Below are 22,957 nucleotides of genomic sequence, written 5' to 3'. Positions count from 1 at the left end.
AGAGGGAATCCCAGAGGGACATGGAATGAGATAATGTGCAGGCTAAAATTGAAGGTCTGCTCCTAGATGGGCACCATAGCAGAAAATCTATGGTGTGGCGAGGGACGGCAATCATTGTTTATTAAAAAAAATGGGCCTGGAGATAACAGTAATGAATGCCGAGTTTAGCGTTGCCTCCGGTGGATTTAAATCCCGGAGAGAGTTAAAGAAGCAGGCTGTATTTGGGGCCAAGGTGGTGCTAAAGGTTTTATAATAGACGACCAAGAGGCCATAAAAACCTGGGGCCAAACCCTTTTTCAAGTGTTTGATGACATCTCGGATCTCTTCCTCTGTTATAGGGCGTTCATGACTGTTACAATGGCTAATCATAAATTTGGGGATGGGTATATCATTCCAGAAGGAGGTAATTAAGGGTTGATCTTCAGAATTTTGAGCCTTATATAGACTTGAATAGAAATCATGAAAAGATTCCATGATGCGGTGTGGGTTTTTAGTGCTTATTTTAGGTAAAGGGGATGAGTGGGTTTTGGGTGTCAATCTTGCCACCAATATTGACCCTATCTTGTCACGTTGATAGTAAAAACACACCTCAGACAAACAAAGCATCTTTTCTGCCTCTGTTATTAAAATTATGTTCGAGGCTAATCTTGCTGAGTCTGGTTTGGCTAGGGATTCCTTTGTTGGCTTACCTTTATGTTGTAAACTGATACGTTTAAATTCCCCTTCTAGCCTAGCCAATCCGCTTGGTGTTCTTTCTTAATTTGGGAGGCCAGTTGGATCAACTGGCCCCTAATGATAATTTTGTGTGCTGCCCATAGGGTTTCTGGTGAAGTCTCTTCAATATTATTCAAAAGGAAATATTCCCGCAAAGCCCCTTCAATCTCCACCTTCCTCACAGGGTCACTAAGCAGGGGTTCATTAAGTCTCCATTGGAGTGGGCCTTGAGGACCCGCTGCTTGTTGCAGATCTATCTGCACCAGAAAATGGTCAGACCATGCCATGTCTCTGATAAAGGCTTTGGAGAGATCAAAGGGATTTTGGGGGCCTGGATAAAGATATGATCGATCCTAGCAGAGGTCTTATGTGGACAGGAGAAATGAGTGTAATCCCTGGAGGTGGGGTGTAATTCGCGCCAAATATCTATTAGACCCTGGGAGTGGAGTAGCGTGGCAATAGGCAGACTTTGTTTAGGAGGCCTCTTTAAGCGTGGAGCAAACAACCACGATTTATCAAGGCTTTGGTCCAAAGGGATATTGGAGTCTCCACCATAGATAACAGTCCCGTCAACATAGGAGGCAAGAGCTCACAACATCAAGGCAAAAAAATCGGGCTTGACCTTGGTTCGGGGCATAGTAGGAAATAAAAGTGAATAATGTGCCTTCTGGGGTGCCTTTAAGGAGTAGATAGCGACCCTCCAGGTCTTTAATTTCTAATGTAGGGTTGAAGGAAACCCCCTTGGAGAACAGACTAGCTGCTTCTCTAGTCTTATCCTCTGCATTGGCCAGGTAAAAGGTTGGATATTTAGGTTGGATAAATGGTAGATTATAACTTCTAGGAAAATGTGTTTCCTGTAGAAGGAGGACATACATTTTTTGAGAATGGTAGTGTTGAATGGATTTTCGCCGCATCAGGGGTGAGTTCAAGTCCTGGGTATTATGGGTGACAATTCTTAAAGTGGGGGCTGTGGATTACTGTTGGCCATGGCGTGTAGAATAGGGGGACACTATTGATACATAGTCACTTACAGAGCAAACTCCACAGCAACAAACAGGAAAATTCTTACTCCTGGGTCTGGGCCCCAATAGAAGGCGATGGAGGATGTCCAACCTGTTGTCAGGGAAAATTAGACAAAGAAAAGCAGAGAGTGGGAAAAAAAGAGAGAATGTTAAGATCCCAAAACCAAACCCATGGGCAGGTAGGAAACGCCCTAATCCTGTCCAAAATCCCCAACTTCACATGGTCCCCCCTGGTAGGGGTGCGAAGACCTGCCTCGTGTGAGTTTGGTTTCCAAACCCATGAAGCAGGTGGGGGAGCATAGCTACTACTCTGGCCTAGGAACTTCCCCATGGCAAACAAAACTGCCCTAGGCTAGACAAATTAACAAACTCAAAAATATAGAACTAACATCTGAGAATATACACAAATAAACTGTAATAGCTGCATAAATAGGTCTTCAAATGGGAAGACCAAAAAACTATCTGGTGCTAAAACATGAAAAACATTAGTTCACATAAGGGAACGCATTGAAGACCAGAGGGAATTTCCCTGAAGGGAATCAAGTGAGACAATGGTGTTTCTGAAGGCAAAAAAACAAAAATGGTGTTCCAGCAGGTAGGATACTATATGGGGGCTTCCTCAGTCAAGGAGGTCAAGAATCCTTTGATTTCTTGGGTTGTGACTTTTGCCAGAAAGGAGTTAATGGGCTAGGAGGTGTAGGCATTCTGCACTCTTGCAAGATAGGGAACTCGGTGGGGCTTACAAGATTATGCCCAGGTGGAGAAGCACAGATTTGCTTTCCTGGATTAAATAAAATGAGTATTGCTTGTTTCAGTATAGAAAGTGTAGGTGGAACAGAAAGGCCCACCAGTATTTGATCGCTTTTTGCGACAGCGCCATCAGAAGAGGTTTGAGCGATTTCCTTTTTTGAATAGTGGTAGGGGATATGTCGGCAAAGATCTGAATAGGATGGCCTTGGATTAATAAGGAGCCAGCAGATAATGGTAGCTTCATAATTTCTTCCTTCACTGAGTAAAAGTGAGGCTTAACCACTATGTTTCTGGGGAGAGCATCTACCCTGGGAGGCTGTAAGGCTCTGTGGGCCCTATCCAATTCCAGTTGGTGCTCAGGTACTGTATATCAGGAAAGAGGTCCTTGATGAAAGTGCGGACCATGGACTGCATGTCTTTGAAAAATTCTGAGAGGCTTCTGATCCTAAAATTGTACCCGCGAGCCCTGTAGATGGAAACAGCCATCTTTGAAGAGGTAGGGCTTTTCTTCCTCATTCCAGACCCTCCAGCAAGAAGCACATTGAGCAACTCAGTAGTGACATTAGTAAACCTCACTTAAATTTTCTCAGACTAGCATTTTGCCCCAGCTCTAACAGTGAAGGTGTATACTATAACTATGAGCTTGGAAACACAAAAATGCCTAGGCACACTCACATGCAGGGAGATGCACTGTTATTTTTTAGGAGGAGTTTAAAAGAAATTTTAGGTTGCTATAGCTGGCTATAAAAAACAGGAATTGTTTTCATGTAGTAATGGGTGTGGTTACAAGACAAACCCAACACATTTAGGCAGATTGTTGATCTCTAATTACATTTTTTCAATTTGCTAAGTAAGAACTGGTTTCATACTTAGACTGTAATCTGAATATCAGCTAAAGAATATGAACTTTCACTGTAAGCTTGAGCCTGTCCATACTTTCAGAAGTATATTTGTAAGGATTATATAAAGAAATACTAATGTCACAATTTTTAAAGATAAAGTACATCTATATTAAAATAATTAAATGAAAAATGTGCCATATATGTTCCAATATAATAAAATAATACAATTGTAATAATAGTATTAGTTGTTAATATATAATAATGTTAGCTTTTATGAAAAAGAATTACTATATAATGAGTTACAAACGATCCTTTGCTACATATTATTATCATTTTAATTGGTTTTAGAGAGATTTATAATATGTTTCTTGTTTATTGCATTACAGTTTATTCATTAAAATGCATACATTGTGAAAACTCAGATGGACTTACGTGCCCTGATAAGACTGTAACGATAAAGGATTGCCCTGACTCTGATCATCAGTGTGGCACTTCCTACTATGTGGAAAGGAGAGGTAATATTTGAATTCCTTTAAAGGCATGTATAATTAATGTGGTTCTAAAGGCAGACGTTTTTTACCTTTACGTCTTAAGGTAAAAAACATTCTGAATTCAGTCCCCCTAGCCCCTCTTATACTTACCTGAGCCCGATCTTGATCCAGCAATGTGCACAAGAGCAGTGGCTCTCTCTGCTCTCTCTCTTATCATTGGACAGAGAGGCAGCACTAGGAGCTAATCACAGCCTGTGAGGACAGAGCAGGGTGTGCAGCCAATCCAAGCTCTGTGTGTCAATGGACCAGCTCAGGGTCAAGCCCGCACAAGTGCAAGTGGCTTACTATAGGGGGGGCTCGGCAAGGGGGTGGAGCCAGAAGCAGCAGAAGGGGGGCCCCAGAAGAGGAGGGTTCGGGGCTGCTCGGTGCAAACCCATTGCACAGAGCCAGTAAGCATGACACGTTTGTTATTTTTAAAAAAATAGGTTTACAATCACATTAAACACAGCCCATGACATGCTGTTTTAAAAAAGAATGTGTCATTTTGTGCTAATTATTTTAATATGGTCAAGACTAAAAAATTTAATTAAATTAAATTACCTTACAGTATAAGGTATACAGGTAACTACTTGAACCCCTGAGTATGTCATCTGTGAGGGCACGTGTAGGTCGGGGCTAGACATAACATCTTCATGTACAACTGCTGAACATAAGTGTTCCTTGAATATGTGATGATACTTGGATACCTTATAATATATGCGGTACTGCTGTTTTGGCATATGTGAATGCACACTTTTTAATTTTAATAAAACAGTTTCTGTTTCACTATGGGCATATCCTTTTGTATGTATTTGCTTGTGAGTATGTTTTCCTTTGGAAGAGGAGATTGTGCTTTACTTCTGGGCTATTGGGTATATTCCCACCAATGATAAAGACCACTCATTTTAGAGGGAATTTCATTCCAGATTGGTGTGATGTGTGTGGATATCATCTGCAATACCTATTGGATGGCTCCTGCATTGAGTCCTGCATCATTTTACATCCTTTGATCACTGATTAGCACTTTATGCAAGGTTCACCAATTGCACCAATCAAAACTGGACATTGATTGATTAATGTGCGAACTTTCTCAATATCACTAGAGGTTTTCATGGACTTGATATTTTTGCACAAGTGATTCTAATGGACAGTGTTCACAGATTTTATCACTGGTACTTGGGCACTAGATGTTTACTGTTATGGTATAATTGTATTTATAAATTAGCAAATTTTTGTTACATATTAGTGCTGCACTTTTTAGAGATTTTTAGGTTTATTAATCCTGTATCAGAATTTTGTAACAGTGCTGTATTGAGTGTTTTTTTTACCTAAGCACAAATTGATTATTTATATATTTTGGTTATCGACCTAACATAGCTATCAAAATCATCAAAGACTTTAAATAATTATATATTTTTATTTATTGAGTTACTGTGTATGGCTTCTGTTTTAATGCGGACTGTGTTATAATTTGTTATATTATCTAGGAGATCAGACAGTAGCTTCTAGGATCGTTAAAGGATGCAAAAAAAAAAATGAATGCACCACAAGCCCAGCAACCGTCAGCAATCCTAATGTTAGCGTTGCATTTGGTGTGGCATGCTGTTCAAGCGAAAACTGTACTGTTCAAGGTATGTTGCGCTATGTTATATTATGTATAAGATACTCAACTTTTCATGTTGATGCTGACCCAAAATATCTGGGAGGACATTTTTCCATAATTCCGGGTTCATCAAAGCCTTACTGAGCCTTACTTATAGCTACAAAAATAGATTGACTATCATGTTCATAATTAATTATTTTTATCCTTGTGGATACATTTAGCAATAGAGAGGAGGTCTATTACCAAGTTTTCAAAAGTTCCCTATGGTCAATCCTGATGCAAACATCAGAGAAGGGAAGGGACACAGAGTGCCAACATCCCTAGAGAATACATGGGGGGGGGGGGGGGGGGGAGTCCTCTTTTTTGGTGGGACTTTAACGGCACAGTTTACTTATATGGTAAATTTCAGCAATTCATAAAATATTTTTTTTGCCTGAGATATATGAGAAATCCATAGCTGTGTTCATATACCAATTAGTTCTTAAATTTCCTGGCAGTTTTTACCTCACATGGAATCATGTAAGTGTAGAACCATCTTGTAAATTATTAAATTGTTTATAATAATTAGATTGCGTTTCGAGCTTACAATCTCCTAGATTGTAAACTCGAAAGAGCAGGGCCCTCAATCCCCTCATGTTTTGCATTGTATTGGTATTGTTCTGTCACATGTTCTGTCCCCCTTTGTAATATACAGCGCTGAGCGAACTATTGGCGCTTTATAAATACTGTATAATAATAATAATGTATATTGATATATATATATATGTTTGTTATAGGCGTCATGCCTTCTTGAGCACTTCTGAGGAAGAGATTTTTGTCAATCTCGAAACGCGTCAAGTGCAAACCATGCATGATCCATGACTAGATTTGCAATACCATCCTTGATGACACCGCTGCAATATGTATTGTAGCTTTATGTTTTAAGATTGTAAAAATAAAACTTCGTATTGTTTTAAAAAAAATCTTTTATGAATTGTTGAAATTTACCATATACGTAAACTGTGCCGTTAAAGTCCCAACAAAAAAAGGACTCCCCCCCCCCCCCTTGTAATGCAAACATCAAGCCAATTATATAAATGGTCTTGACCAGTCTTTCTCAACATTTGTACCCCAACGGAACCCTTAAAATAATTTTCAAATCTCAGGGAACCCCAACCAAAATTAAGTAATTGGCTTTCAGTGAGGAAAATATCCTTTATATTGGTGGTTGTGGATGAGTGCTCCCCTTATGGAAATGGTGAAAATGCCACTGTTCCTAACAGCTAAAAAGACCCTTGGTGTCATGCTATTGGCTCTGGCAAGTGGCATTGGAGCTGGAACTATACAAGCATCATCAGATGGGAGGTCAATCAGCCACAGCTCAAGGAACCCCTAGAAACCTCTTGAGGAACCCTGGTTGAGAATGGCTGCTCTAGTCAATACATTCAAAATAGATCTCTGAGTTCATCTCTGGGATGGAGATAACCAGAAACTAAGTATAGTTCCTGCCCTGATCATTCACTTTAAAGTTAAACTCCAGGTATAAAAAGTTTCATTTAAATATGTTTCTCAATAGCCACAAAGAAAAATATTCCACTTTGTGTGCACCAGTGTCTTTGCAAACCCAGATCATTGTTTTGTAACTGTGACATCATCACTGTGCTGATTATAGTGTGTAGAGAGCAGAGCCCATGGGGGCCAGTAGGCATGCCCAATACAGACTGCTTCCAGAGAACTACAGGAGGGGGCGGAGACAAGACCAGATACCTTGCACAAGAAGAGAGATCAGCAAGAGCTGTCTTTATTACAGGAAGAAAAATTTCACAATGGGTTACTGAACAGATCTGGAAGAAATACACAAAGCACACTAAGATTCAAGGAACAATACACATACATCTTGTAGTTAGACAATATTTGCTTTTCCTGGAGTTCAGCTTTAAAACAGATATTAGATCAGACTATGAATTGAATTTACAAAATTGCCCCATTAGTCTTCATTATAAAATGATAAAACAAAATTTTAACTAATATAAGTCTTTTACCAGGAATCTGTATTGAGAGGATGGGGGATTCCGTTTTTACTTCCTACAAAAAGTATCAATTGCCTGGCTATCTGCCCTCAATACTTTCAAATTGCTGAGATGAAACAACAATTTATTATGGATCTAGTGCACCTCAACCACAGACCAAGCATTTGGCTTGTGGTTGCACAGCATAGTCCCACTGACTTGACAAGGCCAGTTTTACAAGCGGTGACACCTGTCAACTCGGTATGCTGCATTAAATTTGCTAAGGGATGTGCACAACCACTTCTAGCTGTATTATACACTTTAGGTGGGTGGCAAAGCTGTGGCTCAGATGCCTGTTTTTAAAGCCATACTGGCCACCCATGTGAATGAGGAGCAAAAAAACAGTCAGGCAACTTTTTTTTCAGCACAGGTTCTCTTTCAATAACATGAACAGTTAAAAACACATTTTGGTATAGTTTTAAAGTTGCATTCTCGTCTCCTTTGAAAATTCCCCAATGCAGGTCAAAGTGATAGAAGATATAATAAAGTTATCTCTATGGAGGCCCATGTCTCCTACCTTTCCTCCATTCCATCACTCTTTAGCATTCAACACTACTGGAATTGTCCGATGTCTGTGTCCCCCACCATGTTTTTTGGTTCCATCCTACAGCCCCTACATCACAACAGGACATAGCAATGCAATAGGAGTCAATGGAAGGAACATGGCACATGGTGGGGGATACAGACATCTGACACTCCTGGATCTTTTGTAGGATTGTCAGTTGGGATTGTCAGATGTCTGTGGCCCCCACTATGCTCTTTAGTCAGAAAACGGGAAAAGCTGGTGCCACGGTATGTTGGCTAACACAAGTACTCTTTATTAATGATGGTGAAAAACAGCTATAAATAGCCAACGTGTTTCAGCTGTCATGACTAAGGCTTGACAGCCGAAACGTGCTGGCTTTTTATGTCTGTCTTTCACCATCAAAAATATAGAGTCCATGTTTTAGCCAACATACCAGGGTATGAGCTTTTCCCTTTTGCTGACTTAAGAATGGTGGTTTGCAGAGACCTTTTAGATTGGGTCCCGTGGCTTTGAGGCTGATGATGAATCATAAGCAGGTGGTACCTTTGTCCACCATGCTCTTAGTTTCCATCCTACAGCCCCTACATCACAACAGAACATACTGTAGCAGTTACATAGGGGTCTGTGTGGGGAACACAGAATGAGGTGGGGGACACAGACATCTGACACTCCTGGATGTGTCGAAAGCCAAAGGGTTTAATATAGACTGTAGAGAAAAGTGATAAGTGATAAGCATAATACATCTTCTAATATACTGAATTGCACTTGGGAAATTTGTTTGGGAAGACAACTGTGTTAATTGTTTTACATTTTTGTACAAAAGGTTTTTGAAATCTGAAGGTTTCTGTTTGTGCTTCTTTTCTAGATATTTCTGAAATGTTTCCAGCATCTAAGACTGCAAATAACATCACCTGCACCTCGTGTTTTTCCGAGTCACTTGAACAGTGTCATGCTACAAAGAAAACAACCTGTTATGGAGCTGAGACTCAATGTGGTCGTCTCAAAATTGATTTTGGGGGTAATGAATGATGAATATTTTTTTTTCTTTACACAATATGATTTTCAGGCAAGATGTGTTTAATACAGCTAAGTATTAAGTAAAAATTATTAAAAAGTTCTTCTTTAAAATGGACCTAGCACTAGACATACTGTAGTTTTTAGGTTGAAGTAGTATTAAACCCTCATCGATTTTTAGTTTAACACACTGAGCACAATTAAAATAAACATTCCACAGTGAGCTGGTAAAATTATTTATTCCAGCGCTTGCAGTTTACAACTTTTAATGCTGCTGGCTTCTGCTTTCTCATAGCTTTCAAAATAGTTTCCATGGACACTTTTGTTTGCTGTGTGTCCAGCAAGCAATTGTATGAGGAACATGCACTTTTATTAGGGGTGGGGCGTTCATTTAAAATGGGCATGATTCTACAAAGAGCATATCGTTAGCCTATTAATGTATTTGTTATAGATATGTAATATATATATATATATACTCACCAGCCACTTTATTAGCTCCACCTTGCTAGTGTCGGGTTGGACCCCCTTTTACCAGGTTCACTTTGCTAGTACCGGGTTGGACCCCCTTTTTACCTTCACAACTGCCTTAATTCTTTGTGGCATAGATTCAACAAGGTGTTGAAAACCTTCCTCAGAGATTTTGGTCCATATTGACGTGATAGCAGCACACAGTTGCTGCAGATTTGTCGGCTGCACATCCATGAACCTCCAATTACACTGCATAAAAATGTTTTTCACACTGCTCTACATACTACTAATCTCTGTACACTGCCCTATGTACAACTGACCTCTGTACACTGACCTACATGTTACTGACCTTTGTACACTGACCTACATGTAACTGACCTCTGTACACTGACCTACATGTAACTGCCCTCTGAACTGATGAAAAAAATGGAACAGAGGTTTATAGTCACATTTTTTCCAAGAAAAAAATGGATCAGTTTACATCAGGTTTTCATCAGTTTACATCCAATTTTTCATAATTTTTTGTCTGTTTTCATTCGTTTACATCCATTTCTCATCCTATTTTAGTCTGTTCACATCCATTTTTCGCCCGTTCCGTTTTTTTAACGGAAGAAAAATAGGGATGTTAACGGATGTGGACATTAACAGATGTAAATAGATTATTATCCGTTTACATCTGCTAGTCCATAGAAATACATGGGTGTCCGTTTTTCATCCGTAAACAGACAGATGAAAAACGGACATATGGAACTCCAGTGTGAAAGGGGCCTAAGGGAGGATTATAACCCTGTTACATTTTTTTGTCATCTGTGTCCCATTGGGGAGATTTTCCTTCACTTCCTGTCCCAAAACAGGAAGTAAGAGGAAATCCCTGAAAGTTAGAGTAGTTTCTTGGGGACACCCAGGTCACCTTAACTCGTGCCCCCTTTAGAAAATGTCCCCTCTATTATTTTTCTGAGGACAACCCAAAATTTAGGGGTTTTGTTTACTTTCAAGTTCAATTATAATGGTAAACAGGACAAATAGAGAGGATGAATCTCCCTCTCTGCAATAAAAACCTGACAGGAGTTTTATTCATCTCTAGGGATGGGCTGCATGTTTGAGTCGAACATAAGTTCGACTCCAACATGGGCCATTCATGTGCTCGCTGAGCACACGCACGGTACAGGCATTCGGTGGGCTATTCGCCCACTGGGCCCCACAATGCACTGCACCCTGACAGTGCATTGTGATTGGTCAAAGCAATGCACCTGACCACAAGTTTTAACATTTTTATTTTTAATAGAGGACTTGTCAAAGACTGTCTCCTATCTTTTTTACACTACACATTTTTTGTGAATGGGTAGCAGTGCCATGTATCGCATACCTATTCACATGGGGGGGGGTCGGGATCTGGGGGCACCCTTGTTAAAGGGGGCTTCCAGACTCTGATAAGCCCCCCACCCACAGACCCCCACAATCACAGGCCACGGTTGTGGGGAAGAGGCCCTTGTTCCCCCCTCCTGAACCATATGAGGTCACATGCCCTAAACATGGAGGGCCACATGCCCTCAACCTTTCCTGACCTGCCGGTCTGCATGCTTGGATAATGGTCTTGTATGGATTCTGGGGGGGGAACCTCCACGCCATTTTTTTTTAAATTTTGGCGTGGGGGTTCCCCTCAAAATCCATACCAGACCCAAAGGGTTTGGTATGAATGGGAGGTTGGACCCCACTGTTTAAAATAAATAAATAATTGTCAGGCAATGCTGACAATTCTTTTTACATTCAGCTGTCAGCAGGGATCCCCACTGACAGCTGAAATATGAATGAATGTTTCACTACTAAAATACCGCATTATTTAATAATATAACTCATGCGGTATTGTAGTAACTGAGCGGTATCTTACCACATACTCAGATGAGGTAAGATACCGCTCAGTTGTTCGGTTCGGGTTTAAAGTTTGCGGTTGAACATTATGTAGGTTCGGATGTTCAACCGCAAACCGAACAGGGGGGTGTTCGGTCCATCACTATTCATCTCCACTCTATCCAAAACTAAAAAAAAGTTTTGCCTTTAGTTTTACTTTAATGCGTGCAAACCACTGGAAGAACGCCAGAAAGGGAAGGAAGAGGGGGGGAGATGTCATTGTGAACGTAGATTAGGCTACTGCTCTCCCCGCAGCCCAGATTCTAGAATGTTGCTCAAGACATGGCTAGCCCAGAACAGCTTAGTAAAACTCGTGGCTGTCTCGGTAAATTCGAGACAGTTGACAAATATGAGTGCAGCTTCCCTGACTTGGTCTTTACAGGAGTTCACTATGGACAGTATAGTCTGGAACAGGGGCGGAATGACAACTCATGGGGCCCCCGGGCAATAGGGGATCATGGGACCCCTGTGTCCTTGCCCAAACTCAAAAAAGCCTATGAAAAAGGTACCAGGGGCATCTCATGGGGCCCCCTACTGACCCCAGGCCCTCGGGCAGTGCCCAAGTTTCCAAATGGTCAGTCCACCCCTGGTCTGGAACCAGCTTGAAGAAGGGAGGGGGGGGCAGGGGAGTGCCTTGCCATCTTAGGCTGTGGGGCTGTATGTCTATTGATGCATACAGTGTAGGGAGACACACCTCTTCATACAAGGGTGACTCCATAGGATGCTGCAGGAGAAAGAAGCTAGCCTAAAACATAAAATCTGGGGCAGCGGTCATGGCACCAGCTTAAACTGAAACATAGGAAGGATTAAAAAATAAAGAAGCTGCATACTAAGTAAGTCATTAAAGAGTACTACCTGTCCCTCCCCCACTTATGGAAAAATATATATCGACAAACTGAAACATAAATAGGTGCACATACCTACCTCCATGCTGCCTCTCCTTCTGCTATTGTCCTTGCATGGTGCCTCTCCGTTGCTTGTGCCCTTGTCCCAGCACGGCCATTAAAAGATTTTTCCAGGGTCAGCTTGCAATATAATCCTAGTGTACCTGCGAGTGGAGGGAATGGACACCTCCCTCTACACAATCGTATAGAGAAACATGAACAGCTGAGGCTATCAATCACAGGCTGTGTACTGGATCCCTATCCCCCTGGATCCCTTGGAGTCAGAAGTGACACATGCAGATAGCAAGGATGGGAGGCAGCAGACAGAAATCACACTAAGTGCTTTGGATTGTGGCAACTACACACTATAGAGGGATATGCTTAGTTCATTTTTCATTTCAGAGGTTTACAACCACTTTAACATCAATTTAGGTGTTACAGTGATACAATTATGTTAATCCTGGTGCCTATGCAATTCTTGGCTGTGTTCACAAATTCCAGGCACAGATCAGACCTCTGCTGCAGTCTCTTACTTTGCTACAAAGTTACAATGTATAGTCTGATCACTGGGGGCAGAGGAGACTGACCAAATGCTTCCTCCTGCCTGCAGCAGACTGATGACATTTTCTCAGCCTAGGCAAAGTCATTGAATGGAGGTCAGTGACTACTTAATAATAATAAAAGATATCTTTTTAGCCTATGAATCTTTTTAAAAAAGACATTTTCTTAAATGTTTTGTTTTCATGTGCAGGTTCCATAAAAAACAACTGGTCAATGCGTGGTTGTGCAACTCCAAACTATTGCTCAAACAACCTTGTCACTCCGGACTTCAAATTCTTAATAGCAGAAAAGGATTGCTATGTACAATGCACACACTGTGTAAACACAACAGGACTCACCTGTCTTGAAAAGTATGAAACAATAAAGGATTGCCCTGACTCCAATCATCAATGCTCCACTTCCTACTTCACAGAAAGGAGAGGTAATATTTGAATTATTTAAAAGTGCTGCATAATAAATCAAAACCCATGGCACACTGGTAAGGGGGATCACAATTGTCTAGGTGTTGGCATCAATGTAGCTGTTTCTCAATAGAAAAAGGTGGAAAAAAAAATCTCCCATATTTGTGCAGAGGAGGGGAGGAGGGTTGGAGCAAGGGGGAACTTCTAAAAATGGGTGAAGTTCCACTTTAATATTTAAGAATAAAGGAATGTCCATACATAAAATGCATTTTCCTCACTCTATTCTAACTTTGCAGGACTCTGACATCAGATTGACAGAATTCTTTAGCACGGAAGGCCATACACACCATACACAGGAGTAGACATTTAATAGTTGTCATTTCTGAATGAAAGCACATAATTTGTAAGCCATCTTCCCTTAGGACCTTCTCTCCTAGTGTGCACCACAGAGCGAGGACCGCTTCCCCCATGTACTATACTAAGTACACAGCCTTCAGTTTCCATCACCAAGTAGAATCAAAATGCCTTCTTTAGCTTAGAAATAATATTCATATATGTGGGAAGGATCAGAGTTTACCAGTAGGTAACCAACCCAGCCTTGAATACAAAATAGACTAAAAAGTAATGGGTGATCTAGGGTGACCTAGGCATATATTATTATATTAGGTACTTTATATGCCTGTAGTTTGTATCTTTTAGCAGTGAGTTTCCCCTCGATCACCTGTTACTTTTTTGTCTATTTTGCCCTCTTTAGTATACTAGTCTCTTCCAAGCATCCCTTCCATAGCTCTGCCCAGCCGGGTACACTCCCATATAGCCAGTGCCGACACAAAGTCATCTAGCACCAGAGCGAAGATGCCGAAAGGCACCCCCCCAAATGTAAAAGCATTGTGTGTCAGCAGAAATACCATCCCCCCCCCCCCAATTGGCGAGGGCAGATGTTGGCTGATGCAGGGCTAAAGGATCACAGCATCAGGGCCCCGCACTGAGAGGCAATTGGCTGTCAGATTGCCACTGGTACTGGTGTAGGGTGTTAATTCACATTTTCATTTTTTGTGACAAAACTTTATATCCCAATAGCCACAAAGAATATAATTCCACTTTGTGCTCACCAAATGCATTTACAAACTCAGATGTTGCCATATAAATGTAGTGGTTGTATAATCACTGTACTACACATACCTTGTACAGAGAGCAAAGCTGTGGGAGGGGTCCAGCAGACTCCACCCACTAAAGTCCGTCTGCAGAAAACTATACAAGGAGCGGAGACAAGACCAGGCACTCTGCACAAGAAGAGAGAGCAACAATGACCAGTCTTTATTACAGGAAGGAAGATTTTCACACTGAATTACTGCACAAATGTGAAAGAAATCCACAAAGCACACCAAGATTCAAAAAAGAATAAGCATGCCACTTTTATTTAGAGAATATTTTTTTAACCTGGAGTTCAACTTTAACTGAAAAAGTGGAACTCCAGCTATTAATGCCTCCACCAGCACTGTTTTATAAAAAAAATTGTATCTGAATAATATTTGATAGTGCAACACTTAGTTTTGAAAGACACAATGATCAAAGACTTCAAATAATGATGCATTTTATTTAATGAGTTACTGTGTATGTCTTAATGCGGATTGTGTTATAATTCATCTAGGACAAAAAACAGTGGCTTCTTGGTCCTACAAAGGATGCATAAGACAACAAGAATGCACCACAAGTCCAGCAACTATCAGCAATCCTAATGTTACCATTGCATTTGGTGTGGAATGCTGTGCAAGCAACTCCTGTGCTATTCCAGGTACAATATCATGTTATATTAAGTGATTCTCAACTTTTCACATTGAAGCCAAGCAAGAATATTGTGGAAGATATTTCCCGTGCTCACCATTGTCTGGCTGAGGTTATAGCTGCATATATATGATTGCCTATTGTGTTCATGATAATTTCCCCATGGTCATCCCTAATGCAGACATCAGGGCAGTAATATAAATCGTATAGACCAGCTTTTATCAATCTTTTTACCCAAGGGGAACCCTTGAAAGTCATTGGGGTCAGTGGGAAGAATGTCCTTTACATTGGTGGTCAGTAGGAAAAAAAGTGGATTTGGACCTGGAATTATACAGCCACCATCAGTATGGAAGTCAATTAGTCACAGCTCAAAGAACCTGTAGACATCTCTTGAGGAACCCTGGTTGAGAATAGCTGTCTGTGTCCCCTACTATGCTCTTTGGTTACATCCTACAGCCCCTACATCCCACCAGGACATAGAAATGACATAGGGTTGGTGGAAGGAACATGACACATGGTGAGGGATGCAGACATCTGACATTCCTGGACATTTTGTAACCTGAAAAGTTTAACAGACACTGCAAAGTGGCAAGCATAATATATTTTATAATATGCTGCTGCCAGACACATGCACCTCACCGACCATTTAGTGTCTGCTACCCCTCTCTGCCAATTCCTACACTGGCTTCCGCTCACCCAACAAATTAAATTCAAATTACTAACAATAACTTACAAAGCCACCCACAACTGCCCTGAGCTACATCACTAGCCTAGTCTCAAAATACCAACCAAATTGTTCTCCTCGTTCCCCCAAGACCTCCTGCTCTCTATCTCCCTTGTCACCTCCTCCCATGCTCACCTCAAGGACTTCTCTCCAGCCTCTCTCATCCTATTTAACTCCCTACTCCAATCTGTCCAACTATCTCTTACTCTGTCCACTTTTAGACGACAACTGAAACCCCTTCTCTTCAGAGAGACCTATCCTGATTCCACCTAACAATTGTACTTTAAGTTTCTCCATCAGCTCATCTCCTCACAGAACTTTTGTATCCCTTGACCCTTCCTTTTAGATTGTAAGCTCTAATGAGCAGAGCCCTCTGATTCCTTCTCTATTGAATTGTATTGTAATTGTACTGTCTGCCCTCATGTTTTTAAATGTTGGCGCTATATAAATCCTGTATTATAATAATAATATTAATATATTGAATTGCTTTGGGGGATTTATTTAGGAGGATGACAGTGTTACTTTTTTACATTTCTGTACAAAAGTGTTTAAAATCTGACCATTTCTGTTTTTTTTTCTTTTCTAGTTAATTTGTTTCCAGCCAGTAAGACCTCAAATAACCACACCTGCACCTCGTGTTATTCCGACACCATTTTTCAGTGTCGTCCAGAGGAGAAACTAAAGTGTTATGGAAATGAGACTAAATGTGGTCGTATCTTGATTGATTCGACAGGTAATGGTCCCAATAAATAAATGTTGTTTTACACAGTATGAGTTTCAGGCAATGTGTTTTATCCAGCTAAGTATTAAGTATAAATCATTAAACCTATAAACTAAAATGTAAAGTTGTCCTTTTAAAGTGGACCTGGCATCACAGAGAGTTTTTATATTAAAGTAGTATTAAACCCGTTTTTGTAACTTAATACATTTAGCACACTAAAATAAACATTTCCCATTAAACCATTACAATTCTTATGCCAGCTCTTGCAATTTACAACTTTCAATGCTACTGGATCCTGCTCCCTCAGTGCTGTTTGCCTGAACTTCCAGGCTTTGCAGGAAAAAAAGATAACAGTGGACAGTGTAGTCTGGATTCAGTCTATTAGCTTTGAGAAAGGAGGAGGAGGGAGGATAAGGGGAATGGCTGGCCATCCTAGGCTATGGGGCTGTGTGTTTCTATTGATGCACACTGTGTAGGGAGACACAACTCGAATCCCTGCATGCAAGGGTGGCTTCATAGGATGCTATAAGAGCAAGGATCTACCCTGATACAGGAAACTTGGAGCAGTGGTCATTGCACCAGCTTAAACTGAAAGAAAAGCAAAGATTAAAAATTAAGAAGCTGCATACTCAGTAAATGATTAAGCACTTCAAGTCCAGACACTTTCACCCCCTTAGAGTCCAGGCCAATTTTCAGCTTTCAGCACTATCACACTTTGAGTGATAATTACTCAGTCATGCAACACTGTACCCATATGAGATTTTTATCCTTTTCTTTTTTTTTGGACAGATAGAGCTTTTTTGGTGGTATTTGATCAGCACTGGGTTTTTTATTTTTTGCTATATTAATGAAAAAATACCAAAAATGTAGAAAAAAAGTGTTGCTTAGTTTTTGTAATAAAATAGATAATTTTTCTTCATAAATTTAGGACAATATGTATTCTGCTGCATTTTTTGGGGTAAAAATAACCCAAAACAGTTTACAGGTGAAAGTCGAAAAATTAGAATATCGTGCAAAAGTTCATTTATTTCATTAATGCAATTTAAAAAAGTGAAACTAATATATGAGATAGACTCGTTACATGCAAAGCAAGAGAGTTCAAGCCGTGATTTGTCATAATTGTGATGATTATGGCTTACAGCTCATGGAAACTCCAAATCCACAATCTCAGAAAATTAGAATATTACATGCAATCAATAAAACAAGGATTGTACATAGAACAATATCGGACCTCTGAAAAGTATAAGCATGCATATGTACTCAGTACTTGGTTTGGGCCCCTTTTGCAGCAATTACTGCCTCAATGCGGCGTGGCATGGAAGCTATCAGCCTGTGGTACTGCTGGGGTATTAGGGAAGACCAGGATGCTTCAATAGCGGCCTTCAGCTCTTCTGCATTTTTCAGTCTCATGTCTCTGATCTATCTTGGCAATGCCCCATAGATTCTCTATAGGGTTGAGGTCAGGCGAGTTTGCTAGCCAATCAAGCACAGTAATCCCACGGTCATTGAACCAGGTTTTGGTGCTTTTGGCAGTGTGGGCAGCTGCCAAGTCCTGCTGAAAAATGAAGTCAGCGTCCCCATAAAGCTTGTCTGTGGAAGGAAGCATGAAGTGCTCCAAAATCTCCTGGTAGACGGCTGTGTTGACCCTGGACTTAATGAAGCACAGTGGACCAACACCAGCAGATGACATGGTTCCCCATATCAACACAGACTGGAAATTTCACACTGGACTTCAAGCATCTTGCAGTGTATGCCTCTTCATTCTCCCTCCTTACTCTGGGTCCTTGGTTTCCAAATGAGATGCAAAAGTTGCTCTCATCAGAAAAGAGGACTTTGGACCACTGAGCAACAACCAGGTCTGTTTTTCTTTAGCCCAGGTAAGACGATTCTGACGTTGCTTGTTGTTCAGGAGTGGCTTGACAAGAGGAATACGACATTTGAAGCCCATGTCCAGGATCCGTCTGTGTGTGGTGGCTCTTGATGCACTGACTCCAACCTCAGTCCACTCCTTGTGAAAGTCCCCAACACTTTTGAATGGCCTTGTCTTGACAATCCTCTCCAGGCTGCGGTCATCCCTGCTGCTTGTGCACCTTTTTCTTCCACTTTTCCCTTCCACATAACTTTCTATTAATGTGCTTGTCACAATTATGACAAATCATGGCTTGAACTATCTTGCTTTGCATGTAATGAGTCTATCTCATATATCAGTTTCACCTTTTAAGTTGCATTACTGAAATAAATGAACTTTTGCACGATATTCTAATTTTTCGAGTTTCACCTGTATATTATTTAGCCTGTGTAAAAGCTATAGAGTCTACAAACTACGGGATATATATTTGAAAATTGATCAGTTGAGATCCTAACATGCCAGATGCTGGTATGGCATATGGCAGTGATCAGGATGCTGGTATGGGGTATGGTGATGATCAGAATATTAGCATGAGGTATGGTGGTGAGCAGGTCACTGGTATGGCAGTAGCCAGGAAGCTGTTATGGGGTAAGGGGGTGATCAAGATGCTGGTATAGAGTATGGTGGTGATCAAAATGCTGGTGTGAGGTATGGCAGTGATTAGAACGCTGATTTGGGGTATGGGAGTGCTCAGGGTGCTGGTATGGGGTATGGCGGTGATCAGGATGCTGGTATGGGGTATGGCGGTGATCAGGATGCTGTTATGGGGTATGGCGGTGATCAGGATGATAGTATGTGGTATGGCGGTGATCAGGATGCTGGTATGGGGTATGGCGGTGATCAGGATGATGGTATGGGGTATGGTGGTGATTAGGATGCTGATATGGCATATGGGGTGATCAGTATGCTGCTAAGGAGTATGGAGGTGATCAGGATGCTGGTTTGGGGTATGGCGGTGATCAGGATGCTGGTATGGGGTACGGCGGTGATCAGGATGCTGGTATGGGGTATGGCGGTGATCAGGATGCTGGTATGGGGTATAGCAGTGATCAGGATGCTGGTATGGGGTATGGCGGTGATCAGGAGGGTATGGTGGTGATCAGGGTGCTGGTATGTGGTATCGCAGTGATCAGGGTGCTGGTATGGGGTATGGTGATGATCAGGGTGCTGTTATGGGGTATGGCGATGATCAGGGTGCTGGTATGGGGTATGATGGTGATCAGGATGCTGGTATGGGGTATGATGGTGATCAGGGTGCTGGTATGGGGTATGGTGATGATCAGGGTGCTGTTATGGGGTATGGCGATGATCAGGGTGCTGGTATGGGGTATGGCGGTGATCAGGGTACTGGTATGGGGTATGGTGATGATCAGGGTGCTGGTATGGGGTATGGCGGTGATAAGGAGGGTATGGTGGTGATCAGGGTGCTGGTATGTGGTATCACAGTGAGCAGGATGTTGGTATGGGGTATGGCGGTGATCAGGGTGCTGGTATGGGGTATGATGGTGATCAGGATGCTGGTATGGGGTATGGCGGTGATCAGGGTACTGGTATGGGGTATGGTGGTGATCAGGGTGCTGGTCTGGGGTATGGCGTTGACCAGGGTGCTGGTATGGGGTATGGCGGTGATCAGGGTGCTGGTATGGGGTATGGTGGTGATCAGGATGCTGGTATGGGGTATGTCGGTGATCAGGGTGCTGGTATGGGGTATGGCTTTGTTCATTTTTCATTTCAGAGTTTATAACCACTTAAATAATACTTTAAGTGCTACAGGCACCAGGAATATATCACTGTGCAGTTCTTGGCTGTGTTCACAAATGTTTTACGCAAATCAGGCTCTGCTGCTGCCCCTTACCTTGTAACTTGCTACAAAGTTGCAATGTTGATCACTGGGGGAGAGGAGACTGAGGAAATGCATCCTCCTGCCTGCAGCAAATTGATGACATTGCATCATCCTAGGCAAAGTCAGCAACTACCTATTAAGAATTAAAGGGACAGGTATTGTGACACGCAAAGAAAGCTTCTATGCACATATGCAGATTTGTAATATTACTAAATGGTTAGTTTTTTAGCGTATAATTCTTTTTTGTTTTATTTATTCTTAAATATTTTGTTTTTACACGCAGGTTATGCGAACGAGCGCTGGTCTATTCGTGGTTGTGCAAATCAAGAGTTTTGTTCATCTGACCTTATCACTCCGAGAGGCACCTTCAACATTATGAGGATAGAAAAGCAATGCACTGACAACAGTTGCACCCACAAGCTCAGTGTCCTCCTACTTACTGTGGCTGTTTTCTGGACTCTGTTGTTCTAAGGAATCTTTGATGCATGATTTGTTTCACATTGCATTTCATCATTCATATATTTGGCTTTATTAATTTATCAAAATGTCCCATGTCAAACTCAACAGTCCTATCCAATGAGACCTCCCAAAGCTAGGTTTGCAGACTTTAGTGTGAGAACCCCTGTTCAGAAAAGATACGGTCATCACTTAAAGGGCACACCCCCTGCATATTGGTGGATGACTTCAAAGGTTAGCTTACCTCTACCAAAAAACTGCTTATGCAAGAACAGGGTACCTTTCATGTTGACTAAATTTGGGCAATGCCCTTGCTATAGATGTGGGCCATCTACATACCTCCCAAAGCCTGGCCAAAAAACTCCCAGAAATGTCAGTCTCCCATCTTGGCTCATTGCTAGGACCTTGCTAAGACACTCCCAGCCATTACTGCTCACCCTCACATTCACAAGTACAAGCTCTTAAACTACCAAACATGCATGGTCCACTCTCTTCTCCACCGCAGCATCACTGACCTAAGCGCTACTGCGATGGAGAGAGAAAGAGCTGCTGAGGAGGTTTGAATTGGAGAAAGTGCTTGCTCCTGTGATGCTGGTGGTGAGCAGTAATGGCTGGGAGTGTCCTAGCAACATCCTAGCAACAATACACCTATAGCAAGGGTATTCTTCAGCTTTGTTCAATGCTGCACAGTTTGTTTTTAACTACAGGCACCCTTTACCTGCATAGGTAGTTTTTTGGTAAAAGTGAACCAACCCTTTAACCGCTTTCCCGCCGCCCTGTAGCAGAAATACTGCTACAGGGCGGGAGGGCTGCACAAAATCACATTTATATACATGATTTTGCATTTCCGGGCCATTGGCGGCCTCAGCTGTCGATCACCAGGTCCCGGCCCATGATTCCCGGACAGCACATGGCGCTCTGATGTGGGAGAGACTTGTATGTAAACAATACAGATCTCTCCTCTGTCAGCTCCTGCACACTGCTTTGTATTGCTCTGCATAGCAGAGTGTGAAAGACACACAGCACACAGTAAAATAGCACACAGTTAACCCTTTTATCATCCCAGATGTTAACCCCTTCCTGCCCAGTGTCATTAGTACAGTGTCAGTGCTTTTTATTAGCACTGCTCACTGTATTGGTGTCACTGGGGATGTCAGTGACAATCAGTTCCCCCCCAGTGTCAGAATATCAGCCAGAGTCTCGCTATAAGTTGCTGATCGCCGCCATTGCTAGTATAAAAACAATGTAAAAATTCCAGTATATATAGCGCCATTTGTAAACGCTATGACTTTCACATAAACCAATTAATTTACATATATTGGAAATTTTTTTTTTAGCAAAGACATGTCGCAGAATACATTTTGGCCTAAATTTATGATGAAATTTGATTTTTAACATTTTTTTATTGGACATGTTTTACAGCAAAAGTCAAAAATATTGTTTCTTTTTTCAAAATTGTTGGGTCTTTTTTGTTTATAGCTCAAAAAATAAAAACCACAGAGATTATCAAATACTACTGGAAGAAAGCTCCATTTGTGGGGGAAAAATGACATAAATTTAATTTAGTGCAGCGTTGCATGACTGCACAATTGTCATTTAAAGTAACGTAGCATTGTACCGCAAAAATGGCCTGGTCAGGAAGGGGGGGGAAATCCTCTGGAGGGCAAGTGGTTAAACACTCTTGGGAAGTTTTTTTTTAGCATTCAGGAAACTATTAGGTGAGTAAATAAGTGTCAAGTGTTAGTCACTCCCTGCGTATAAGTATTTCGAATTATAGGATCTGGTGCCTGTGTATGTAACCACCCCATCTCTTTTGACCTATTGGAAAGTCCCTCCTTGTGGGCAAAAATGACCAGATCAACATATTTGCATAGCCAATCAGGAACATCTGCTTGACTAAAAGTGAACTGTTAAGGGCAGAATTATGGGAGGTGGGAGGTGCCATTGCTAATTTGATTCTTGAAATTGCAGGTTTAGGGTCTGCCATCCACCACCTGGCTTCATTGACTTGGAACAAGTGTGCAGCCAGGAAATCCTTGTTTTAGCTCAGTGACTCAGTAGGTGCATTTGGCAACCTTTGAAACCCCCCTGGAAAGTGATCTGCGATGAATCACTTTTCAGAGAGAGCTTGGTGGGCAGTGAAGAGGCAATATAAAGTCTCCTTACTACCCGTTTTGGACTTAAAAAGGATGAACCACAGCACTGCGGGCTATTGCGGTTTGACCCCATACACTTAAAGTGGACCTTA

General features: G+C 41.5%; 1 protein-coding gene across 1 annotated transcript; it reads left to right on the top strand.

Moving 5' to 3' along the window:
• Positions 1-345: 345 nt before the first annotated feature.
• On the top strand, positions 346-22,222 carry LOC149462978 (uncharacterized). The gene is made up of 8 exons (XM_089676037.1): positions 346-403; positions 3,715-3,843; positions 5,346-5,489; positions 8,901-9,053; positions 13,061-13,291; positions 14,923-15,066; positions 16,367-16,513; positions 20,537-22,222. The coding sequence occupies exons 1-8, from the start codon at positions 346-348 to the stop codon at positions 20,722-20,724; spliced, it is 1,194 nt and encodes a 397-aa protein (XP_089532163.1). The 3' UTR covers positions 20,725-22,222.
• The last annotated feature ends 735 nt before the right edge of the window (positions 22,223-22,957 follow it).

The sequence above is a fragment of the Staurois parvus genome, unplaced genomic scaffold, assembly GCF_062004578.1.
Source record: "Staurois parvus isolate SC_StPar_1 unplaced genomic scaffold, SC_StPar_1.0 ptg000163l, whole genome shotgun sequence".
NCBI lineage: Eukaryota > Metazoa > Chordata > Amphibia > Anura > Ranidae > Staurois > Staurois parvus.
The sequence above is the reverse complement of the archived record's forward strand: the minus strand, read 5'-3'. Positions and strand labels throughout refer to the sequence as shown.